At 39.4% G+C, this 22,853-nt stretch overlaps 1 protein-coding gene across 2 annotated transcripts in view; it reads right to left on the bottom strand.

Moving 5' to 3' along the window:
- Nucleotides 1–12,457: 12,457 nt before the first annotated feature.
- Nucleotides 12,458–22,853, bottom strand: part of tbc1d4 (TBC1 domain family, member 4) — a 153,237-nt gene continuing 142,841 nt past the window's right edge. For both annotated transcript variants that reach the window (XM_013132835.4, XM_013132836.4), the window contains 2 exons: nucleotides 16,398–16,574; nucleotides 12,458–15,726 (listed from right to left, as the gene is read on the bottom strand). In XM_013132835.4, the coding sequence (XP_012988289.2) occupies nucleotides 15,487–15,726; nucleotides 16,398–16,574 (417 nt within the window). In that variant the 3' untranslated portion in view covers nucleotides 12,458–15,486. The remainder of the gene's footprint in view (nucleotides 15,727–16,397; nucleotides 16,575–22,853) is intronic.

Raw genomic sequence — 22,853 nt, 5'->3', positions numbered from 1 at the left:
CTAAAGCACACCTGCAAAAGCCTACAGAGGAGGGGGGGTTTGGCCTCCCCGTTTTCAGGAATTACTACTGGGCGGCTAATGCTAGGGTCTTGATGTACTGGCGGCAGGATCAGCCAGGTGAGGCTCTTAACAGCTCTCCCCCGTGGGTAAACATTGAAGCCGCAGCGGTACAGGGCTCTTCCCTTGGCGCCTTACTTTTTTCTAAGACAGAGTCTCCTTGTAAACTTATTGGTAACAACTTCATACTGAGAAACTCCTTTAGGATCTTGAACCAGATAATAAGTGTTTGCAAGCTGCTGAATACTTCTGTACACACTCCTATATGCCATAACCTTTCATTCTTACCATCCCAGGCAGATAGGGTTTTTGTAGACTGGAGGGAGAGGGGACTTTTTGCCCTCGGAGACCTATATGTAGACAAACGTTTTGATTCATTTGGTCAGCTGAAAACCAAATTTTATTTACCAAATTCTCATCACTTTCGACATCTTCAAGTCAGGCACTATGTTAAAGGTGTATTTTCGAACTTTGACACCATGCCAACAAGTTGCCCATTCTATGATCTCATGCTGCTTTCTCCTGACTCCAGGCACCTAATATCTCGCTTTGTGTCCTTGTTCCCCACCTCTGCATCCACTCACCATCTCAGAGAAGCCTGGTCTAACGAGCTGGAGCTTGAGGTTTCCGAGGAAACCTGGGATGAAGCTTTGACTAGAATTCATACATGCTCTATCAATGCTAGATATAAATTGATTCAATACAAAGTAATTCATTGATTGCATTATTCTAAGCTTAAACTGCATAGAATCTAACCATCACTTTCTCCACTGTGTGACCGATGTGGGGGCGCAGAGGGTTCGTTATCACATCTTTTTTGGTTATGTCCCCAACTGCATAAGTTCTGGTGTGATGTATTCCAGTGGCTTAGTCTGGTCTATAACTTGGACATTGCCCCTGACTCAGAGCTGGCGCTCTTTGGGGGCTCGGAGAACGCTCTCAGGTATTCGCCTGAGATACAACAAGCACTAATGCTTGGCATGGTTGCTGCAAAGAAAATTATTCTCCTGGACTGGAAGTCCCCCACCTCCCCTTGCTTTCGAAAATGGCTCAATGAAATGACTGAGATTATCCAGATGGAAAGGATATGCTTTCACAATTCTAAGACACGAAACCGCTTTCTGAGCATTTGGGGACCATTCATTGACTACCTTAAAGACATGTAGCCTACTCCTTTTCTGTAGATATGTGCTGTTGACTGTATTATACCTTGTATTTTTGTAACACCTGGCCATGTGGATAACAGCAATATTACATTTAAGACACGCTTTTAATTTATCGGGCAGCTCTGTTGTTCTTTGTTATTCTGTTGTTGTTGTTGATGTTTTTTCTTCTGTTTGGTTTTTATTTTTATTTTCTGTCACTGTGCTTTATTTACATGAAACCTGAAATTTTGAAAATAAAATATTATAAAAATATATAAAAAAAGGAACACTCCGCTGACTGGCAAGAGCTTTTTCAAGTCACTCCTATGCGGATCAGAGGTGAGAATAGTTCTCTGTCATGTTCTGTGCATCATGTATAGTTCAGATCATGTAGATGTTATTTTGGCCTGCGCAAATGATATTCTATTTGTCTACTCCTGTCCCTTTCAGTAGGAAAGCGTTAACAATTAGCCTACAGTATAAACAAAATAAGAATTAGAAAATGTTAAGAGATGTGTGTATAATGTATATGCTATTTATATTTTCTACAATTTGCAGTTAGTTTTCAGCATGCATCGTAGCTGCATGTCTTCTAGGATATCTTTGGTTTGTTTGAGTTCAACATTGTTTCAACTACTTATTTTCCATGGTAATGGAATGGACAGGTATTTGCATATAGCAGGAAGTGGAGATGTGATCAGAAGCTTTTTTCGTAGACTACTAAGTGAAGTGGTTAGACTAGTATTCTTGGAAAGGAATTGGAAAACTAGTTTATTCTTTATATCATTACAATACAATCCCAACTCATAAGAACATAAAATGTTTATTGTAATTGACGATATTCTTCTATTTATGCTAGCAGAGCCATTCGGCTCCATTGACGTTACATTGCAGAGTATGTTTAGTGACGTAGTACAAGGTGAGATGAGATGTGCACTCCACTTGTAAAATAAAACCAGCAGTCAGAGAAACTTTTTCAAGTCACTCATGTGAGGATTATCCCGATTATGGAATTTCTTCACGATTTCTAATCGTATTTTCCTTCGCGATTAGTACTAAAATCTTCTACCATCCCTAAGTGTGATCATCATGTGATCATCATACGCGCAAATTTGGACACACATAACCAATTCAGTGTGGAGAAAGCGCTAGGTTAAATTTCTCCGGCTTTGGTTGGTTGGATGGCTGGTAAAAACAGAGTATATCTTCGATAATATTAGCAGAGTCATATAAAATGTTATTTAGTTATCTACTCCACGCATCATTTTTAGAACAATGATTGGCAATAGGCCTACTTGATGTTATATCTTTTTCAAGTTTAAAGGTTTATTTGTCAAATGCACCGAATCACTTTTACAGGAATTGTTTAATAGATGAGGCAACTATTTGTTAGATAGCTGTAACACGTGCTGCCTTCAAGATAAACATTATATGGAATTTACCACGACATTTGAGGAGAAAATGTGTGTTGGGAAGCACTCTGCCAAAGAATGATTACCGTAAAACTTCAAATAATAGCCCGGGCGTTTATTTTCCCAAATCTGCCGTTACACCGGGCGTTTAAAAGAGACAGGCGGCTATAAGAGACCGGCTTTTAATTTAGTGTTGTTGATGTTCATTTAGTGTACCGTAAATCATATCCACAGAATATAGGCTGATAGACAAAACATGACAGAAGAAGTTTACCACATTATATTATATTTTATTTATGATTTGAATGTGTTTAACAAATCATTTAAAGTAAGAAATGTCTTAGATTATTGGCAGCATAAGAAAAAGAAACGATGTGCCAGCAATGGGCAGAACTATTTAAATTACTGCTAAACGAAAGTGTTTAATAAATCCTTTAATTTAAGAAATGTCTTAGATTATTGGCAGCATAAAAAAAAGAAACCATGTGCCAGCAATGGGCAGAACAATATAAATTACCGCTAAAATCCATCGTACCCGGTATATGAACTTGTTGCCCAAAACACATCAACAAGAAAGAACGAATTCTACACTGTAAAACAACTGCAATCATGTGATAGAAAAATATTTTATTCATCACTTTCATCATCCCCGCGATCCTCAATGACAAGTTCATTGGCAAATTCCTCCTCCACGTCGCTCTCCACTTCTCCCTCTCCAGCCTCCGTTAACTCTGCCTGTCTTGCTTGCACTAACAGCTCCCGCCCAGATGCGCACGGTTCTCCCTCTTTGAAACAATGGATAAGGTGATCCTCGCTTCCATCAGAAGCTACAGTCAGGCCACATACCTAAGGATAACATCCCGAAGTTAATAAAATATATTATCTCCTCTTTGTCCCTCACACACACACACAGCGCATGCTGCGCACAAGCATACCTTAAAGGAATTTTTCAGCCGCTCCGTATCTAGCTTTTCCCACGCTTGAAGTACCCAGGACACCAACAAGCGGCAAGCTGGGGCCCTCATATTTCCTCCAGCGGTGTACTCCTTGTCCACATCCCCTGCCATCCAGTTGTCATAGGACTCGTGCAGACTGGCTTTGAACGGTTGGTTCCATACGACGTCAGGGGCCTGTATGTACTTTGTACAGCCACCGGGTATCACAGCCGTGGTTATGTTGTAGCCCTTTTTGAGTTCTGCTTTGGTCGCTGCGCTGATATGACAGCGATATGAATCCCAGGCTAGGAGACGAGGGGCGACGTTAAGCTTTCCCACCACTCTCTGAAGCCAGTCTGCAGTCAGCTCCTCGTTCATCCATCCATTTTTGGATGTGGCAACAACCACCCCACTGATATTTTGCATTGCTTTCACCTCCTTGATCCCCCCTTTGAAGACAACGTACGGTTTCATTTTGGTCCCGTCTGCTTTCGCAGCCAACACCACAGTTAAGTGGCTCTTCTCATGACCTGTGGTTTTCAGTGGGACACTGCGCGCACCTCTTGCATCCACCGTTGTAGAGCCCACCATATCAAACCACACCGCTGTTTCGTCCATGGCTATAATGTTTGTCGGCTGTATTTTCTTTGACTTAATAATCCACGTAGTATATGTTACAAAATTCACCAGTTTCTCAGTGAAGTGTTTGGCGTCTTTCTGGGCTACAGTTTTGCGTCTTCTGACTGAAAAGTAATTGCGCTTCAGGAATTTGTCCAGCCAGCCAGCGCTCGCAGTAAATCTATCCTCATCCCTGCCGTCACTCACTGTTGCATACACTTCTTTTGCCTTGGCCCTGATCATTTTACGTGAGACTCTGAGATGCTTTGCCCGCATGCTGTGGATCCACTCACACACGCTCACCTCCAGCTCTTCACTGACCTTCTTCCTCCCTCCACCTCGCAGTCTGGCCCTTTTGTTATCTTCCTCGGACAGACGTTGCAGTTCTGCTTTAAGTTTACGCCATTCTCGCACTCTCTTAGGATCAATCGAGAAATGTCTTGCCGCTGCTTCTCCCGAATTTTGTTCGGCAAATTTGACAACTGTCAGCTTAAACGTCAAATCATACTTTTTTTTTTTGGTCTCCATGGTGGTATTGAGAGAATTACGGTAAGAAAAACTGAAGACTAAAAGAAAGTTTGTTAACCTGTTTGTTATGTTGCCATAGTGATGAGTCGTTTCTGAACGGTCGCGTCTGTCACGTGAAATCAAATCAAAACATAGAATAAACGATCTGACGGGTTTAAAAAAATCAAATACAACCCGACACGAAAAACAAACAAACAAAAAAAATAACAGGCATCTATTTGAGACCGGCGTTTATTTTCCCAAATCTGTCGTTACACCGGGCGTTTAAAACAGACAGGCGGCTATTTGGGACTCGGCTATTATTTGAAGTTTTACGGTATATGCATTGACGTGGCCACATCAACTCCGTCCATACAGGTAGGCCATGTGATTCTGCTTGCTTTGCATCTCTAAAAAATGGGGTCATTGGTTATCATTGGCTGCTGATGTCATTTACTTTAAGCTAAGAGTGCACGTTTATAATAACAGTTTCTTTCATTTGCATTTTGAAAATCCATCACTGGTGGCCATAATAATCGCAGGTTATGTTCGCGCGATTAAATCTTATTTATATGCGGGTGTTTACAATTGCAAAAGTGCATTCACGTGCCGGGGGTTTTGCAACATTTTGACAATGTTAGTTGTGAATAAAATTTTCAGAATACTGCAGATTTAGTTTATGCGCGAAAAGCTATGGATATCTTAATTTTTATATAAAACAAAGTCAATACCCTTTTGGAGTAATTGCCATTTATTTTTCAACAATGTTTTGAAGCAATTAAAAACATGAATAAAACAAATAACAGAACAGGCTTAAGCATCATTAGATTTTGGGTTATGTTCAGATAAAACATTTTTATGGAGCCAAATTGAGCTCAAAATGTATTGACTGCAAGAAAAGAAAAACGTAACTGACATATTTCATAGTATGGAAAAAATTGATTCAAGCATGGAAAAAGTGTATACTATAATCATTAAATGGATTTTCACGTCCTATCTTAAAATGTCTTTGTTCAAATATTCAAACACGTTTTCTTCTTACGATTACAATTTCTTCCCACCTTCTTTCGAATCATGTTTTCTCAAAACCAGGTTTTGAGCCTCTATTGCCATGGAGGCAGGGCTTTATTATGGGCATGGAATTCTTGCACCCGATTAGTCATGAATCACACCATTATATGGTGAAAATCAGAAGGGATTCACAAAAGGGAATCAAAAGGCTTAGTACAGTCGTAGTACACAAACAATACCTCGCAACCACATTAACAAAACCAACTGAATAAATAGGGTGCTAAACAAGACACAGGCGTAAACCATAATAAGGGACAAGCTACATTCATACACAAAAGACAAAAACCAAACAAAACAGGCTATGTTCGAAAGCAGAAGCAAAACATGAAAATGAACCTAACAGTACCTCACAATATATTCCTCTTCTTAACTCTGTCATAAGAATTTCATTGTACAAGATGATGTTGTGTTGTTTGGTGCATTTGACAAATAAACCTTGAAACCTATTAAAGTACAGTAGATTTCCCACTGGAAATTGGACCCACACCCTGGTGTTTCATAGCAATACTCTTACTAAATTAGCTACATGGGACCTATGGTCCAAGGTGATAAAGGGTGATTGTCTCTTTCTTTCTCCCCCTCTTTTGTTTCCTTCTTTTAATTTATTTTAATCTCCCCTTCTACTGTATTTTATTTTAGTCTCTCTGTCCCCCTTTCTATCCCTTTTCTACTCCTCCACCCTGTCCATCATCACTTCACACACCCCCCCCCCCAAGTTTTTCTACCCCCTTCTCCCTTCCTCTACTCCTACCCCGCCTTCTATCACCCCGCCACACTGTATCTTTGTGGTGTAGTTTTAGTTAATCATGGGTGAGATGATATGGGCTTGGTCTGTAGATAATGTGATTATAAGCGGGGCAGCACTGATGTTCCAGTTTGAATCGCCACACAGCCTCATGGGACCAGAGTCACGTTTGTCATGAGTCTTTAACTCTGGAAAAATTGGTTCCCATAAGACACTCGCACACACACATTCCCATACCTACATTCATATGAACAGACAAAGACGCATACAATACTGCATATACACACGCAACACGTTAGTTTGTATGACACATTACTACCAGTCTGTTTTATATCAGTATGTATTGTTTAGCCACTAAGTTGTCTGTTTATGTGTGTGATGCTGCACAATACCTTGTAAAAGTATTGTTCTACAGAGTAAAAACATGTTCAAGCCTCTAAAAAACTTACAGGGGAAAAAACATTGCTTGATGTTGTATATCCAGAATCAATGCAACATCTTCAATTAAAAAACATTGACATGGAATGATATAAAGTTACCATGTTGAAATGTACATTACTCTCTCATCTCTCTACTCTTCATCCGCTTATCCTGTATCGGGTCGCGGGCGCAGCAGCTCCAGCAGGGGACCCGAAACTTCCCTTTCCCGAGCCACATTTGCCAGCTCTGACTGGGGGATCCCGAGGCGTTCCCAGGCCAGTGTCGAAATATAATCTCTCCACCTAGTCCTGGGCCTACCCCAAGGTCACCTCCCAGCAGGACGTGCCTGGAAGACCTCCTTAGGGAGAGGTCCTGGGGGCATCCTTACCAGATGCCCGAACCACCTCAACTGGCCTCAAATGTACATTACGTTTAAGGGAAAGTTGGGTTAATTAGCTGTTAGCCTAATTATCATTCTGTCACCTTTGTCACTAATTTGGATTTCAGTGAGCACCCCACAGCGTTGAGAGTGGAATTAATGTATGGTCAATGCAGATGGCACTGTATGTGCTTTGTTCCTCTCACAAGGAGTCTCAAATGAATGCTGTACTGGATCAGGTAAAGCCCAGTGATCTTTCACGGGATGTGATGCTAGCCCCAGGGGGTTCTGGGTAGCTGGGCTGCCAGGCAGTTGGTGGGGAATAGGACCGTGTGGACAACTAAAGGGAGGGAGAAAAACAAGAGAACTAGAGACAGCAATCCATTGAGATGGAAGGCGGAATGTGAGAGGAGAGGTGCTCTACTAGACTAAGCCGAGGAGGGATTTAATATGACAGACATCATTAATCTGAGCATTCTAAAGGAAGTGTTTCCTAAATTCCAGCACTGCATACGAAGAATGTCAATCAATTTAATTTAACTAACTATATACTGAAAAAATTGAATAAACCTGTATAAAATGTTATTAGATCCTCTGGCTAAAATGTGGATATTTATTGTTGTTCTGGGTTTTATGTGATCCATTATATACATTAATATTAATGAATAAATCTTTGCAATTTTAAAGATTTTTTAATGTGAAGTGGACAGTGGGAACTGTCTACTGAGACGGTTAAAGTGGAAATAAAGGTGAAAAGTGGGGTGCTGATTCCTGGTCTTCGTTCGGAGCTGGGAGTATTATGACTGGACCAAACTCAAAATATAGTCTGATGTTTCATAACTGTATGCTTCTTAATTAGAATATAGGGAAGTTAATTTCCATCAGATTTATTATCTGCTCCAATGATAAAGAAGCCATGTTACTGCATTATACTATAGGCTTAATTTACAGTATATTACGTGATATGATTCTTTCCCTATCTTTAAATATGTGGTATGTATCTTGTTCTATCCTTCAATTTTGGATGCTTATTTTCCTAGCCTTCAATATATTTTATTATTCTTATCCTATCCTTCACCATGTGAAATGATTATTTTCCTTCAGTATGTGATATTTTTCTTGTCCTATTGTTTTTTAAGACATACTAGACACTCTCAGTCTGCTTGCCATTGCCGCTCCAGGCAGATACAGTGCGCTGACAGGTATTAGTGGAAGGAACATGGACAGCATGAAAAACTACTGTCAGTCAAAATGCAAACCAGAGTGTCATTGTCATTCAGGGAGAGAGAGGAGTGTGCATAAGCATGTGTATGACCCAGAATAGAACAATGCTTACATGTAGCATGATTTAAAGCTTTATTGTAGTATAGTATTTATGACCAGATATACATTTTATAACAAACCAATGGAATTCACTTTGATTATTCCCTGTAAAAATTTCAAATTACTTATATTTGAGGATTATGATCTAATCTAAATTTGAAACCATACAGAATACATAGGGAACCTGTGTCAAAACAACTGGAAGTTATAAACTGCAGGGGGTGAGGTGTACAAGAATAGGAGAATGGGAGAGGTTGGAAATCATAGGTTGGTGGAGGTGAAGGGAGAGAGGGAAGGAGAGAAAGGCAATAGTAGTGACTACAGTAGAAATGGAAGAGATGGAAGTGGTGAGTAAAGAGGGAGGTGGAGGGAAGGAGAGGGGGAGGTGCAGGGAAAACAAGGAGAGACAGATGGGGGAAGGGACAGAGGGGTACAGGCCTCCAGGGAGCCATCTCCTTTCTCCGGGTCAGACTGAGGCCACCTGAGTCACCCACCAAACCCCCAGCCCATCCAGCTGTTCCAAACCTAACTCTTCACTCACATCCCCAAATCTCACTATCTTTCCCTCTACCTGTGTCTATCACCCTTCATGAACAGGACAAAGCCTTTTACAAAGCCTTTTTCCACTGCATTCACCCTCAGCACCAGATAATGCACTGAGCCACAAGCCATACAATATGAATCCCCATATAAGGCAAAGGGACCATTCTCATCATCCTCTCCTCCTCCACTTCAGGCTAACCTCTCTGACACCCTCTGTCAGCTTACTTCCCTTGCTACACTAACCCCGATCCCAGCCTCCTCTGCAATCACACACGCTGAACACAAGCTAATGTGTTTACACACACAGACACACAAGACGGTGCCTGCGCATTCATGCAGGTGTGTGTGCATACATACATTTTTTGCCACAAACACACAAAATGCACGTACACACTTTAGGAGGGATTTGTGCTCTCAGAATTGTGTGGCCTTACTATTTTGGAGTAGGATCAACATTCTTACCTGATTTTAAATGCAGTTACATAAGAGTAAGATTTTCTGAAAATCTAGGAACGCCGGGAAGGGGAAGAGGGATAGATGAAGAAAATGAGGGAAGGTGAAGTTGGTGGGGTGGGGAGACCAGAGGAAGGCATGAATATAGGGAGGGATGCCTTACTATCACCAAAAGTGTCCAAGCATCCTGGCATTTCCCCGCAGTAGGAAGTGTGTGGGAATATGTCAGGAATATCACAGGAATGTGGTGCCTATTGTTTTAGAGAGAGCGATTGATTCTTCGGATGTTTGTTAAAGGCTCTAGGCCTCTACCATAGAAGAGTGTATGTGTACATGTGCTAAAGGCTCTATGACACTGCAGCCTTCTGCGTATTATAATTTCATATGAAAACCATGAGTGCGCCAAAGAGATTTTATCTTTTTATTTTGTATGGAGTGAGTTACCAGCAGCCATCTTGGAAACTGGTTAATTCACCTCCCATTGGTTGTGATGACTCATGACCCAGTCATGTACAGCAAGTTTTAAACAGAACAAAATTATAAACGCAACATGGAAAGTTTAGGTCTCATATGATTCATGACATTTTCAATACACAAAAAATTGTTTATCTTGTAAAATCCACAGATTAGAGCCTAATTAATTATTTAAATTGACTTACTTAGTAAAATCTTTTAAATTGCTGCATGTTATATTTATATTTTTCTTCAGTATATTAAAAGATATACTCGTTGGAGACAATTGGAGGGTTCTACATGCAAGCTTCAAAGTATTTTTTCAGTGAACAATGGGAACCTAAATAAACTAAACTAAAATTAGGCCAGAGAATTGGCTGATAATATTACTCTATAACACTTTTAGAAATACATGGTTTTTATTATGTAATTTTTATTTAACATCTCAATCCAAATCGTTATTTTTCTTCTGAAGTGAAGCACCTACTGTTCACAGGGATTATGGAGCTACCATTCTGTCACCTTAAGAACCAACACCAAATTAGTGATTTTCTTTTTCCATTGTCACAGGAGTGTGGAGTGCACTGCTTGTATAACATTGCCGTATGCCTGTTTAAAGTGCAACTCATTGGAACTTTTTGTTGGTAAAAACTTTTTGTTGGATGTCATCTCTGCTGTCTGCCAACATACAGGTTTATTTGAGAATGCACTGGAAATTATGGTTACGGAAAGAATTAACATGCCAGTCTGTGTTTTGGTACACCAGAAGTCAAACATTGCAAATGCATGATTTGTGTGCCTTGCACTATTGTGTTGCAGTTGCAGTGATTGTGATGATTGTGTTAGATTGATCCAAGATATGTATGACAGAGTAGGTCCAGTCCATTTCTGACATTGTGGGAAGGAAAACAACTGCTTGTTGACCTCAATGTGACATTTCTTGCTAGTGCACAAAGCCAGCGACATTTTTACATGTAACTGAGCAAACTATTTTATCCAGAGCAAGATACTGTAGTGAGTGGATACATTTTCATCTTTAGTAATACTGTCTCTCCATGGGACTCAAACCCACAACCCTGACATTGGAGGCACCATGCTCCACCAACTGACCAACATGGACACACTAGCTAGAAATATCATTGATAGTTGGTGATATCATTACACACAGGCGGCAGTAGGTTCATAGGTCTGGTTAATGTCCATGACCTATGTCAGACTTGCGAGAGGTAGCACACAGGTGTTGTCTGCGTAACCCAAGCTCAAGCCCTTATTCTGCTTCTAACCTCTGAGCAGCATGCTCACCATCCGGACCTTCTTGCTCAAGCACTGTTTGGTCATTCAGGTGCTTGGCTTATTAAAGTCACAACTGCCACATCCATCCATCCGGTCTCCACGTGTTTGAGCACACCCAGCCTCTGCCGGTTACACAGAAAGCAAATGCTTTGGTTTTCATGAGAACATAAAGACAGTACTTGTGAAGAAACTGCAGCTTTTGCTTGTTTACAAGGCAATACTTTATCTTAATGCCTAATCTACATATACTGGATTGGACGGTGCAGAGGAAAACCTCACAGACATTTTTATATTATTGTACTCAGGACTAGAACATCGGAACAATTATTTTACACAGCCAATGTTAGGTTAGAGCACACCAAATAAGCAACTGTCACCAGCAAATGGCATCTGGTATTCAAGCTAAGGCAAATCTGTGGGAGTCACTTGACCATCACCAGGAAACAGAAAATGGCCTCATATTAGCATTGATAGGAGAGCATTAATAGAACTATAGCTGCTAATATAGTGGTATGGAGTGTAATGTGCTTATGTTTCTTGACATAAAATTCCCTAAAATTCTATCCTTATACTTTATGGTGTTGTTTATAATAAATGCACCACAACACTAACAGAAATATATTCCTTTAATTGTGGAAGTTCACATTGCAAAAAAGGATTCCAATTACAACAAAACTTTCTCCCAGTGTACCTGCTGTTCTATTAGCTCAAGGCAATACACAATGGTAGAGCAATAACCTGAAAGTGCCTTCAAATATAAAGCTTCTAAAATAACCAGTGCTAGATTGGGCCTTTTTACCAGGGTTGTTTTACTAAAGCTCTGGGTTATAACCTACACTTTAGAGCGCTTACCTTGTAGAACAGTGAAAAGAATATGATTTAGTCATGACAGCGTTTAAAACTCCACTATTTAAAAAACATATTTATGGGAACCCATAACTTAATCCTTTTGAATATCATAAGTAGCATTCTATCTCTATTATCTCTGTAACACACATGATAGTTACAGAGATATATAAAAGATTTTGTAAAATCTATGTATGTAAATCAGTTTTTCTTTACATTCTGTAGCTGTTTGAAAAGGAAGCCAAACAAGAGAGAGGTGAATAAAAAAAAGGCTGTGATTTATTGAGCTTGTGTTTTCTGCTTCGTCAGGCCACTTGATTTGACCAAAATCAGCAACTGACATTCATTCAACACAATCAACATTACATATTTGGTATATTTGGTAAAAGTCCAAATCTGGCAACAGGGTTAATCAATAGTAATGATTGAACAATGCGGGAATATAGTTTACATACATAGACGCAACAGTAAGATGATGAATATTGCAAACACTCAAGCCAGCCAAGTGTCCCGTATTGTATTTAACCCAAAGCATCTCTTCCATTTAGGGATAATGTTTTGGCACTTCAACACAAGTGGATAACTTTGATTTAACTCCTTTTTTGACGATCAATGATGATTGGACAATTTACATTGTTAACAGTTGATAGAGCTCCCCAAAGGAGCATTTATAAATTGCTAAATTATGTTTCACTACAAAGGTTTATCTTCTGACCCAGAAATAGATATATAGCAAGTTTAAAGTACCTGCTCTGTGTTTCCAGATATGACCCACGATTACATCATCATCATAATTATTATTATTTTATTAAAAACATTTAAATGTTCTGGGCATACCCCAACATAAAATTGCAATTGTTGTGTACCAGTCATTCAAAAATGTACATCTGATTGGTCAGCTCATCCTCCTCTAGACTATTAATTGTCCTGCTCTTCCTCTGCAGGAGTATATCATAATCTAGTATGAAATAGCAAGCTTTTAAATAAAATAACATTCTTCTTGAGGTGGGGTTCCTTTAGTGTTTTCTTTCTTGCTCAAATTTCTGCATTGGCCATAAATACAAGTTTAGGAATTGTCAGCAACATAATCTGGGTATGTGATTTTCACTGGACAGTTTTTACTGGACAGTACATTTAACATGAAAGTGTTCAAGCTCTTGAATCATTATTATTTTAAACTTCAAAACAGTGTACAATAACAATAATCAGTTATTTAAAAAGAATAAAACAACATTACATATTTGGTTCCAACGACAGTACAAGCTAAAGAGCATACTGAGGAAAATCATGGAATCCCACACTCCCTTACAAGATGTCCCAAGAAAGCAAAAGACACCCAATGACAACAATGAACACTTGGATTAAGCTTGTCACATATCTAGTTTCTTAGAATTTTTTATTTTGGAAAAGATGCTGAATTTAAAATAACTATATAAAAACCTCCACAATCTGTATGTGCATGGTGTGTAGTCATGAAAGTGTTTGGGTAAAACCTGTATGATTTCAATTTGCTCAAAGTATAGTTTATGTTGTGGGATCACGTTGGACAGGATTTGTTCAACTTAAAATTAAAATGTGTGTAGATCAGCTGCAGAAGCCCAATAAGCCCAAATATACAAATGGAGTGCTGTTTATATATGATCTCCAACATAACGTCTTTTACAAAGTCCACACAATGATTGAAATCCCCGAATTACCATATCTTTTGCTAAAATGTTTGAGTGCAACCTATAGAAATTATTAATATTACGAAGAACCAAATAGGCTACATGGAGTTAACTTTCAGGAATAGCTTTCAGGTCAGAAATACAATAATGCATTAAAGTACTAAACTAAGAACCAACAAAATCTGTAATGACTTTTTGCAACTGTATACACTGTTTAAAAAAAGAAAACAACAGCCAGTATCAGACCAGAGCTACATAATATTCTTTTCAAAGTGTCTATCAACTTGTTCTTTTCAATCAGAAGCACTGGACTGCATGACTCAGCTGTCAAGGTGGGATAAAACAGTATGAAGAGTCCTGAGACTGAGTGTGTGTGCTCGGTCCATTATCGGTCCATTATCAAAGACACCAAATACAAATATGTTTTCTTATATCCTCTATGCGTGCACATCCACCTACACAGTGGCCAGCATGTGGCATCAGTGCTATATCGGTCACCAATAACACAATATTAATAGACCGGCAACAATAGCATCCAGATAGAAAGCCATGACACTGATGACATCAAATCATGATGAAACTTATGCTGATTTACATCATGTGTAGATCTGAAGTTCACCATAACATTTCTAAAATGTCACATAAAAATGTCTGAAATGTGACAAGAAGGCCTCTATCTGATGGAATACCAACAGATGGAATTCCTTAAAATGCTCTACCAACAGTATGCATCTTACATTTGTCTGTGTAGCACCATCCCAGCCCGAGATTATGTAAATATACGGCCTCTAACACTGCGGCTTCAGTCACCCAGTTTACAATCAGACATTGTTTTGTGAGAGGCAATATAAAATCAAACATGTAAAAAAAAAAATACATGTTCAACAAGTGAGGCAAGTGTGATTTTCAACCCAACAAGTAACTGCGTTATACAGACATTAAAATCTGCCTGGTTATTGGAAATCCCCCAACCTAACAACACAATCTTAATCCTGATACTCTTTGGAGGGAAAATGTAAATCATTCAATTAGATACATTCAAATAATTCATTTTCAAGTATCTTTAAAATCAAAAGAAATGCACAAATAATACAAGGGCGTGGTTAACTATAGCTGGAACACAGACATTCTTCAGACTTGGGTTCAAGCAGTATTTTTTTGTTTTTAAATACTTAGTTTTTGGCTTTTAAGTCTGCCAGATGGAAAGGTTTTGCACTTTTGGGAGTCTTCCATTGGTTGGTTCCATGTCATAGGCACACACAATTTAATTGGAAATTTAAGCAGAGACCTTTGTCTCTTCCTCCCACACGACCTTCCCCTTTGCCCTCCTCAATCATAATGCATGGTTCGGATGGAGAGGAAAGAACACAGTTTCCACATATTCAATTAATCTGTCTGTCTCAAGGGTGACACATTGGAACTGATGCACACACACAGGGCCCAAACATGTACGGCCTATATTTTCCAAAGTTACTTTCTGCCAACATAGTTGTTTAATAAATTCAAATACATCTACAGTCCTCTGTCTCTGACAGTAACAACTTTCTCCCCTCCCATTCTCTCACTCAAGACTTCTCCCTAGTCTTTCTCTCCCTCCAGACAGGGCACCATTCCTCTCATCATGGCTTATTGGCAGCGGGCTTGGCCTTGCCGTTCGGGCCCTGGGCTGGCTTGACCATGTGGGTCATCTCCATATCAGCCAGAGTGTCCAGGGGCAGGTAGGAACGCATGCGCTCGATAGTCTTCTGGTAGAACTGGCGCTCTTGCTCCAATGAGCGAATCGTGTGCTTCATCTTGGACTCTCGTGACAGGAAGTTCTCCACGGTGGCCTCCAGGCTCTGGATTTTCTGACGCGCCACCTAGAAACATAAACACATGGTACATATAATAATGTTGTCCATACTTCTCTGTTTATTGTTAACATTCAATTACAGGCCACAGCAAGTCAGAGCTAATCCTAATTCCCTGTGATTCCTCAGCCGTTACTTCAACTCATTGATGGACATACTTGTACTTGTCCACAATATGGAATGACTGCTGTGCCAACTAGTGGGAATTCCTCAGACGAAAAAATTTGCCGCTCTTTTCTGTGTCTTTCTAAGCATGGGTTTAGGGTTGAGCTCTGGTGACATCTTCTGGAAGACTGATGCAGTGCAATTCAGCTCAAATTTGTCTGCATATTTTATTTAATGTATATTCTGTAGACATACTCAGATGTGAGTCAGCGCAGCTTGCATGAAATGGGAAATGGTGCTCATCTAAAGGACCTTTTAAGAAACTTCACAAGATGGGCATCCCGAAAGCTGACACACTGATATGTGTTTTCCCCTACAATAAATATCCAACACCTCTGTTGATATCAGAGCCTGCCTTTTTTTCTTTTTCTCTGATATTTTTTTGTGATGTGTAGAAAGACAAAATTAGCATCCAGGTATAACGTTTTTGGGAGGGAATACATTTTGCCTTATGTACTTTATGAAAGCATATTGCCTTGTAATCACTCCTCTATGTATTCAGCCAGATTCCTTACCTGTAATTTCTCCAGAAGATCCATGTTCTGTTTCTTCAGCTGGTTGTTTGTCTTCTCCAGTTTATCCAGGCAGTCTGATTCATCTGATTGGGGTATAGGTTCCACCATCTCATCCTGCAGCACGTGATATTCTACCTCATAGGTATGTAGCTGCTTTGAAATGTCCATTTCCAACACCTGGCAGCATGGATAATTACAATGTAAGAAAGAGGCAATGTAAAAAAAACAGGCAAGCCTAGTTCAGCCAGAACACAATGGAAAGTATAGCCCTCTTGAGATTTGAACCTGGGACACCCACATGAAAGGCTGTGTTGCTAACCACATCACCACAAAGCTCTACGTTTCATAGGTGTCAGTATAGCCTCTTGTGTTTCTGAACAAATCCTCTTTGGCCACTGGCATTTTTAACAGCTAATTGGCCATTTGTGAATGATACTAACGTTTCTTACTAAATTCACATCCACCACAAATTGCGTCAATGAACTGTTAGATTTACTACTGGCTGTTTGAACAGCTAATTAGCCAGTAATAGGCTTACTGGTATCTACAAATTTCTTAGGAATAATCATAAAAATTGAGCAATTTCTAGCGAGACTGAAGATGAACATTTCCATGCCAGAAACAGTCGCAATATAACCATATACAGTTTTAGTTAAGGCTCACTGTAACATAAATACTGTAGCCTATGTTGTAGCCAGCAAATGTGTTTGTCTATCCTGACAAAAATGGATGCGTACTTCGAAAATCCACCAGAAACCGTAAACTGTTTTATTTCAGGCGTACTATATTTTCGTCTATACGGAATAATTCATAATGCGTACTTTGCTTTGCCTGTGAGGAGATACGAACTCGGGACCTGTAATTCGCAAGTCTTCTTCTCTAACCACTATTTAACAAGGGGTAGTCAGTCAGTCACTCAGTGAGAGACATTCGCTCTTCTTAGCCGGCTCCGCTTACGCAATCCGGCAAAGAAATTGACACTCAAATGTATTATTTAATTAGGTTTTCTCTGGTAGGAGAAAACCTATTGTTATTGTTAGTATTATTCTTTTTGCCACCTAAAATGATAAAAAGTCCATGGTAAAAAATGCTATAAACTTGCATACTGTTAAAATAGTTCACATGTAAAAACCATACAGACCCCTGCCCCAATTCCGCCACCAGGGGCGCTACAGTACACAATAAAATTTGCACATTTCAAAGTGATGCCCTTTCCACCCCGTTTGACCTGCAGTGCTGATTTATTTTTTTGTACCTAACTTATTTGTCATAATGAATTTAAAAAACCTCAAGAACCCATAAAGTCCTCCATGATGGATTTATCTTTATAATGAAAATTTGTCCAAAACTACAAAAATCTTCTTCTCATTAACCGTAAATCCAATTGACTTGTCCTTTGGCATAGAAGTGTCTTATAGATGCCACCCTAAAATCTTTTCAGGAATAAGAGATAACATGCAAAATGTCAGACAAAATGGCTGATTACAATATATGTATATATTGGAACAATAACCTATGCACTTCATATTCATTGTGCATCCAAATACCACCCCCTTATAAGACAATGTGCATTTGTTTGTTGATATCTCAAAAGATGGCAAATGGCAGCTGACAGAATTCTATCAATTTTCAACACAAGCTAATGCAAATGCTAATAAATGCCTTTAAAACTCTTTCTTCTGAACCGTACATCAGATTTACTTGCCAGAATATTTTCAGACTCTAGGCCATACTTCTGAACAGGCCTGATAATTAAACTATTTGCTACGTCAAAAAATGACTGATGAACATTTCTATTATTTAAATAGGTCTATTATTGAAATAGAAATGTTTCCTTATAATCTCCCCCACATAGTTTTTACCTACACAATAAACTAAAACTATAGACACTCTGCAGACATGAAAATCTGAAGTCTTATTGTTGCAGCCAAATGTGACTTGTGACTTCAAAACAATGACTTGGTCCCACCTCTGGTTTGAGCTACAGACACAAGACCTGTCATTGGTAACCCTATTATGAACTTTAACTGTCTTGTATGCTAATTACCTTCACCAACAGTATATTTTGAACCTTTAAACTTTCAATAGGTAAACACTATTTTGAACCATACATACTTTTTAAACAGCTAGCAAGCACACCACATTTCCTTCAGGAAAAGTACTGCTCTATTTTCAAATTGCCTTTTTATATTGTTTGTTTGCCAACATCTTACTTTTGCTTAATTACTTACATCCACTTCACCATTTTGGGGAACTCTGCAAATGCCCTGTTTATTCTTCCTGTTGTTTTTCACCCTTACTTCTCTACTCCAATTCGCTCCTTACACTATTCCGTTTGTTTTTTGAAAAAGTTCTCTATGTTTTTATTTTGTTTCATCCATATATTTTTTTTTCATACAGTTTCTACTGTGTTCTACTTCCGGTTGTCTTTATTTTGTTTCAAACACATATTTCTACTCTTTTTTGAACAGTTCTCCTTCCTTTTGTTTTTATTATTTAATTGTTTAATAAATATCTGCTTCCCTGTACGCTCATTGTCCTTTGGCTCATACATCTATTCCCCATATAGTGTGAACCGGAAGAATATGTTGAACAATGACATCCACGCTGTCAGTAGTACAATGTTTTACAAAAACATCTTGCCCTCAATGTACATCTGACACAGTCTCATTCTGTTATCTATCTCAAAATACAATTTCCTTGCATACATACACTTGCAACAACAACCCATAGACACAAAGCACTGCCTCTTTCACTCTCAATGCTTGCCTGTCTATTGTCTTAGGCAGTAATCTGTTGGCTCAGAGGTCTATGTGATCACATACATATGGACACAAATGTCCCTTATCTGAATATTTTCTTAAACTTACCATACTGACACTCTATGGCACTACTTTGTATATACTCAATATGCTTCTATGTTGTCTTTGTCTTTGACACATACACAGGCACACACATCTTAGACAGTGGACTGTTGAGTCAGAAGTCTATATGACTATAAAGATTTACAGTGGGAGTGTACCCTACCAGACCATTTTCCTATACTCATCATATTGGAGGACCCCGTCCATTGCTGCTATGCAACTATATTTGAAATGTATTATTGGTGACCTTGACTTTATTTTGTTAAATATACATTTAAAAATGTTTAAGTATGTTTCTTGCAGATGTATTCAACCCCTGTGATAAGGAAGCTCCCATTTGGCAGAGATAAAAAAGATTGCCCTAATGAAGACCTTACCATTGGCCTTCACCTGTCAACCATTGGTGAAAACTAACCTGTGTTGGGTGGCAAGAAAGTAACTACTAAAAAGTAAACTACTTCTAAATGTACCATCTGAAAGCTTGAGGGAGACCCAGTTGCAAGACAGGACTTTTTGGCTAAAACTCAAAGCACAGTATGTGTTGCAAACCAAACGCAGCCTCAAAGCATGCCATCCTCAACACACACCATCCCTACAGTGAAATGTGGTGGTGGCAACATGTGGTGGTGGGAGTAAATTACATTGAAATACTGCACAAGAACATGTTGCTCTTGGGAGGGGCTGAATATATTTATTTTTTCTCAAACATTCTCCAAAATCAAACCATACAATCATTGATTTTGAGTTCCAATATTTTAAAATACCGAAACTCAAAATATAGTGTTTTCAAATTGGACATGGGTTTGAATACTTCTGCAAGGGACTGTAATTCTAACTCAAACCATATTGCTCAAACACCTAGCAGCAGCAAAAAAAAAAGCCTCAATTTAATCCGAAAATGGTTACAAATATTGTGGCTTGTAAAGGCAATGCTCTCTGAGATGTTGGACCAACTGGAAACGTATTTCAAACCACTGGAGTTGATTCAAAAATTAACATCACCATTTTTGTTGTACATGGCTCTGTGTGTCAACAAAATTATAAACAGCCATTATAAAGCCTCACACAATGCAATAAAGAGGCCGGTGACTTTCAATCACTTTTGGAGAAAATGGAATAAGTTCAAGATGACGGTCAATCTCCCTCAGTCTGGGGCTCCATGCAAGATCTCACCTTGTGGGGCATCAATGATCATGAGGAAGGTGAGGGATCAGCCCAGAACTACACGGCAGGACCTGGTCAATGACCTGAAGAGAGCTGGGACCACAGTCTCAAAGAAAATCATTAGTAACACACTACGCCGTCATGGATTAAAATCCTGCAGCCCACGCAAGGTCCCCCTGCTCAAGCCAGTGCATGTCCAGGCCCGTCTGAAGTTTGCCGATGATCCAGAGGAGGAATGGGAGAAGGTCATGTGGTCTGATGTGACAAAAATAGCTTTTTGGTCTAAACTCCACTCGCTGTGTTTGGAGGAAGAAGGATGAGTACAACCCCAAGAACATAATCCTAACCGTGAAGCATGGAGGTGGAAACATCATTCTTTTGGGATGCTTTTCTGCAAAGGGGACAGGACGACTGGACCGTATTGAGGGGAGGATGGATGGGGTCATGTATCGCGAGATCTTGGCCAACAAGCGCCTTCCCTCAGTAAGAGCATTGAAGATGGGTTGTGGCTGGGTCTTCCAGCATGACAACGACCCGAAACACACAGCCAGGGCAACTAAGGAGTGGCTCCGTAAGAAGCATCTCAAGGTCCTGGAGTGGCCTAACCAGTCTCCAGACCTGAACCCAATAGAAAATCTTTGGAGGGAGCTGAAAGTCTGTATTGCCCAGCGACAGGCGGATCTGGAGAAGGTCTGTATGGAGGAGTGGGCCAAAATCCCTGCTGTAGTGTGTGCAAACCTGGTCAAGAACTATATGAAACGTATGATCTCTGTAATTGCAAACAAAGGTTTCTGTACCAAATATCTGCTTTTCTGATGTATCAAATACTTACGTCATGCAATAAAATGCAAATGTATTACTTAAAAATCATACAATGTGATTTTCTGGATTTTTGTTTTAGATTCTGTCACTCACATTTGAAGAGTACCTTTGATAACAATTACAGATTTCTACATGCTTTGTAAGTGGGAAAACCTGCAAAATCGGCAGTGTATCAAATACTTGTTCTCCCCACTGTATAACGTGAACAATTCAATTGAAAAACAAACTGAAATCTTTGAGGGGGAAAAAATACTCTAACCTAGTTGCATAAGTGTGCACACCCTTAAACTAATACTTTGTGGAAGCACCTTTTGATTTTATTACAGCACTCAGTCTTTTTGGGTAGGAGTCTATTAGCATGGCACATCTTGACATGGCAATATTTGCCCACTCTTCTTTGCAAAAGCGCTCTAAATCTGTCAGATTGCAAGGACATCTCCTGTGCACAGCCCTCTTCAGATCACCCCACAGATGTTCAATTGGATTCAAGTCTGGGCTCTGGCTGGGCCATTCCAAAACATTAATCTTTTTCTGGTGTAGCCATGCTGTTGTGGATTTGGGTCGTTGTCGTTCTGAAAGGTGAACTTCCTCTTCATTTTCAGCTTTCTAATGAACGCCTAAAGTTTTTGTGCCAAAATTGCCTGGTATTTGGAACGGTTCATAATTCCCTCCACCCTGACTAAGGTCCCCGGTTCCAGATGAAAAAAACAGACCCAAAGCATGATGCTTCCACCACCATGCTTCACTGTGGGTATGGTGTTCTTTGGGTGATGTGCAGTGTTGTTTTTGCACCAAACATACCTTTTGGAGTTATGGCCAAAATGTTCAACCTTGGTTTCATCAGACCATAACACATTTATCAATGTGCTTTTGGGCGACTTGATGTTTGTTTTTGCAAACTTCAGCTGGGCTTTGATATTTGTCTTTGTAAGAAAAGGCTTCAGTCTTGCCACCCTACCCCATAGCCCATTCATATGAAGAATACGGGAGATTGTTGCACACAGCCAGTACTTGCCAGAAATTCTTGCAGTTCCTTTAATGTTGCTGCAGGCCTCTTGGAAGTCTCCCTGACCAGTTTTTATCTTGTCTTTTCATACATTTTGGAGGGATGTCCAGTTCTTGGTAATGTCTCTGTTGTGCCATATTTTCTCCACTTGATGATGGCTCTTCACTGTGTTCCATGGTATATCTAATGCTTTTGAAATTATTTTGTACCCATCTCCTGACTGATATCTTTCAACAATGAGATCCCTCTGATGCTTTGGAAGCTCTCTGCGGACCATGGCTTTTGTTCTGAGATGCAACTAAGAAAATGTCAGGAAAATCCTACTAGAACAGCTGAACTTTATTTGTGATTAATCAGAGTCACTTTAAATGATGGCAGGTGTGTAATGACTTCTATTTAACATGAGTTTGAATGTGATTGGTTAATTCTGAACACAGCCACATCCCCAGTTATAAGAGGGTGTGCACACTTATGCAACCAGGTTATTGTAAGGTTTTTATTTTTCATTTTTCCCCCTCGAATATTTCAGTTCTTCAATTGAATTGTGCACATTATAGGTCAAATTAAAAGTGGAAAAAGTTCTGACATGATTTATCTTAG

Source organism: Esox lucius, chromosome 16, assembly GCF_011004845.1.
Source record: "Esox lucius isolate fEsoLuc1 chromosome 16, fEsoLuc1.pri, whole genome shotgun sequence".
NCBI lineage: Eukaryota > Metazoa > Chordata > Actinopteri > Esociformes > Esocidae > Esox > Esox lucius.
The sequence above is the reverse complement of the archived record's forward strand: the minus strand, read 5'-3'. Positions and strand labels throughout refer to the sequence as shown.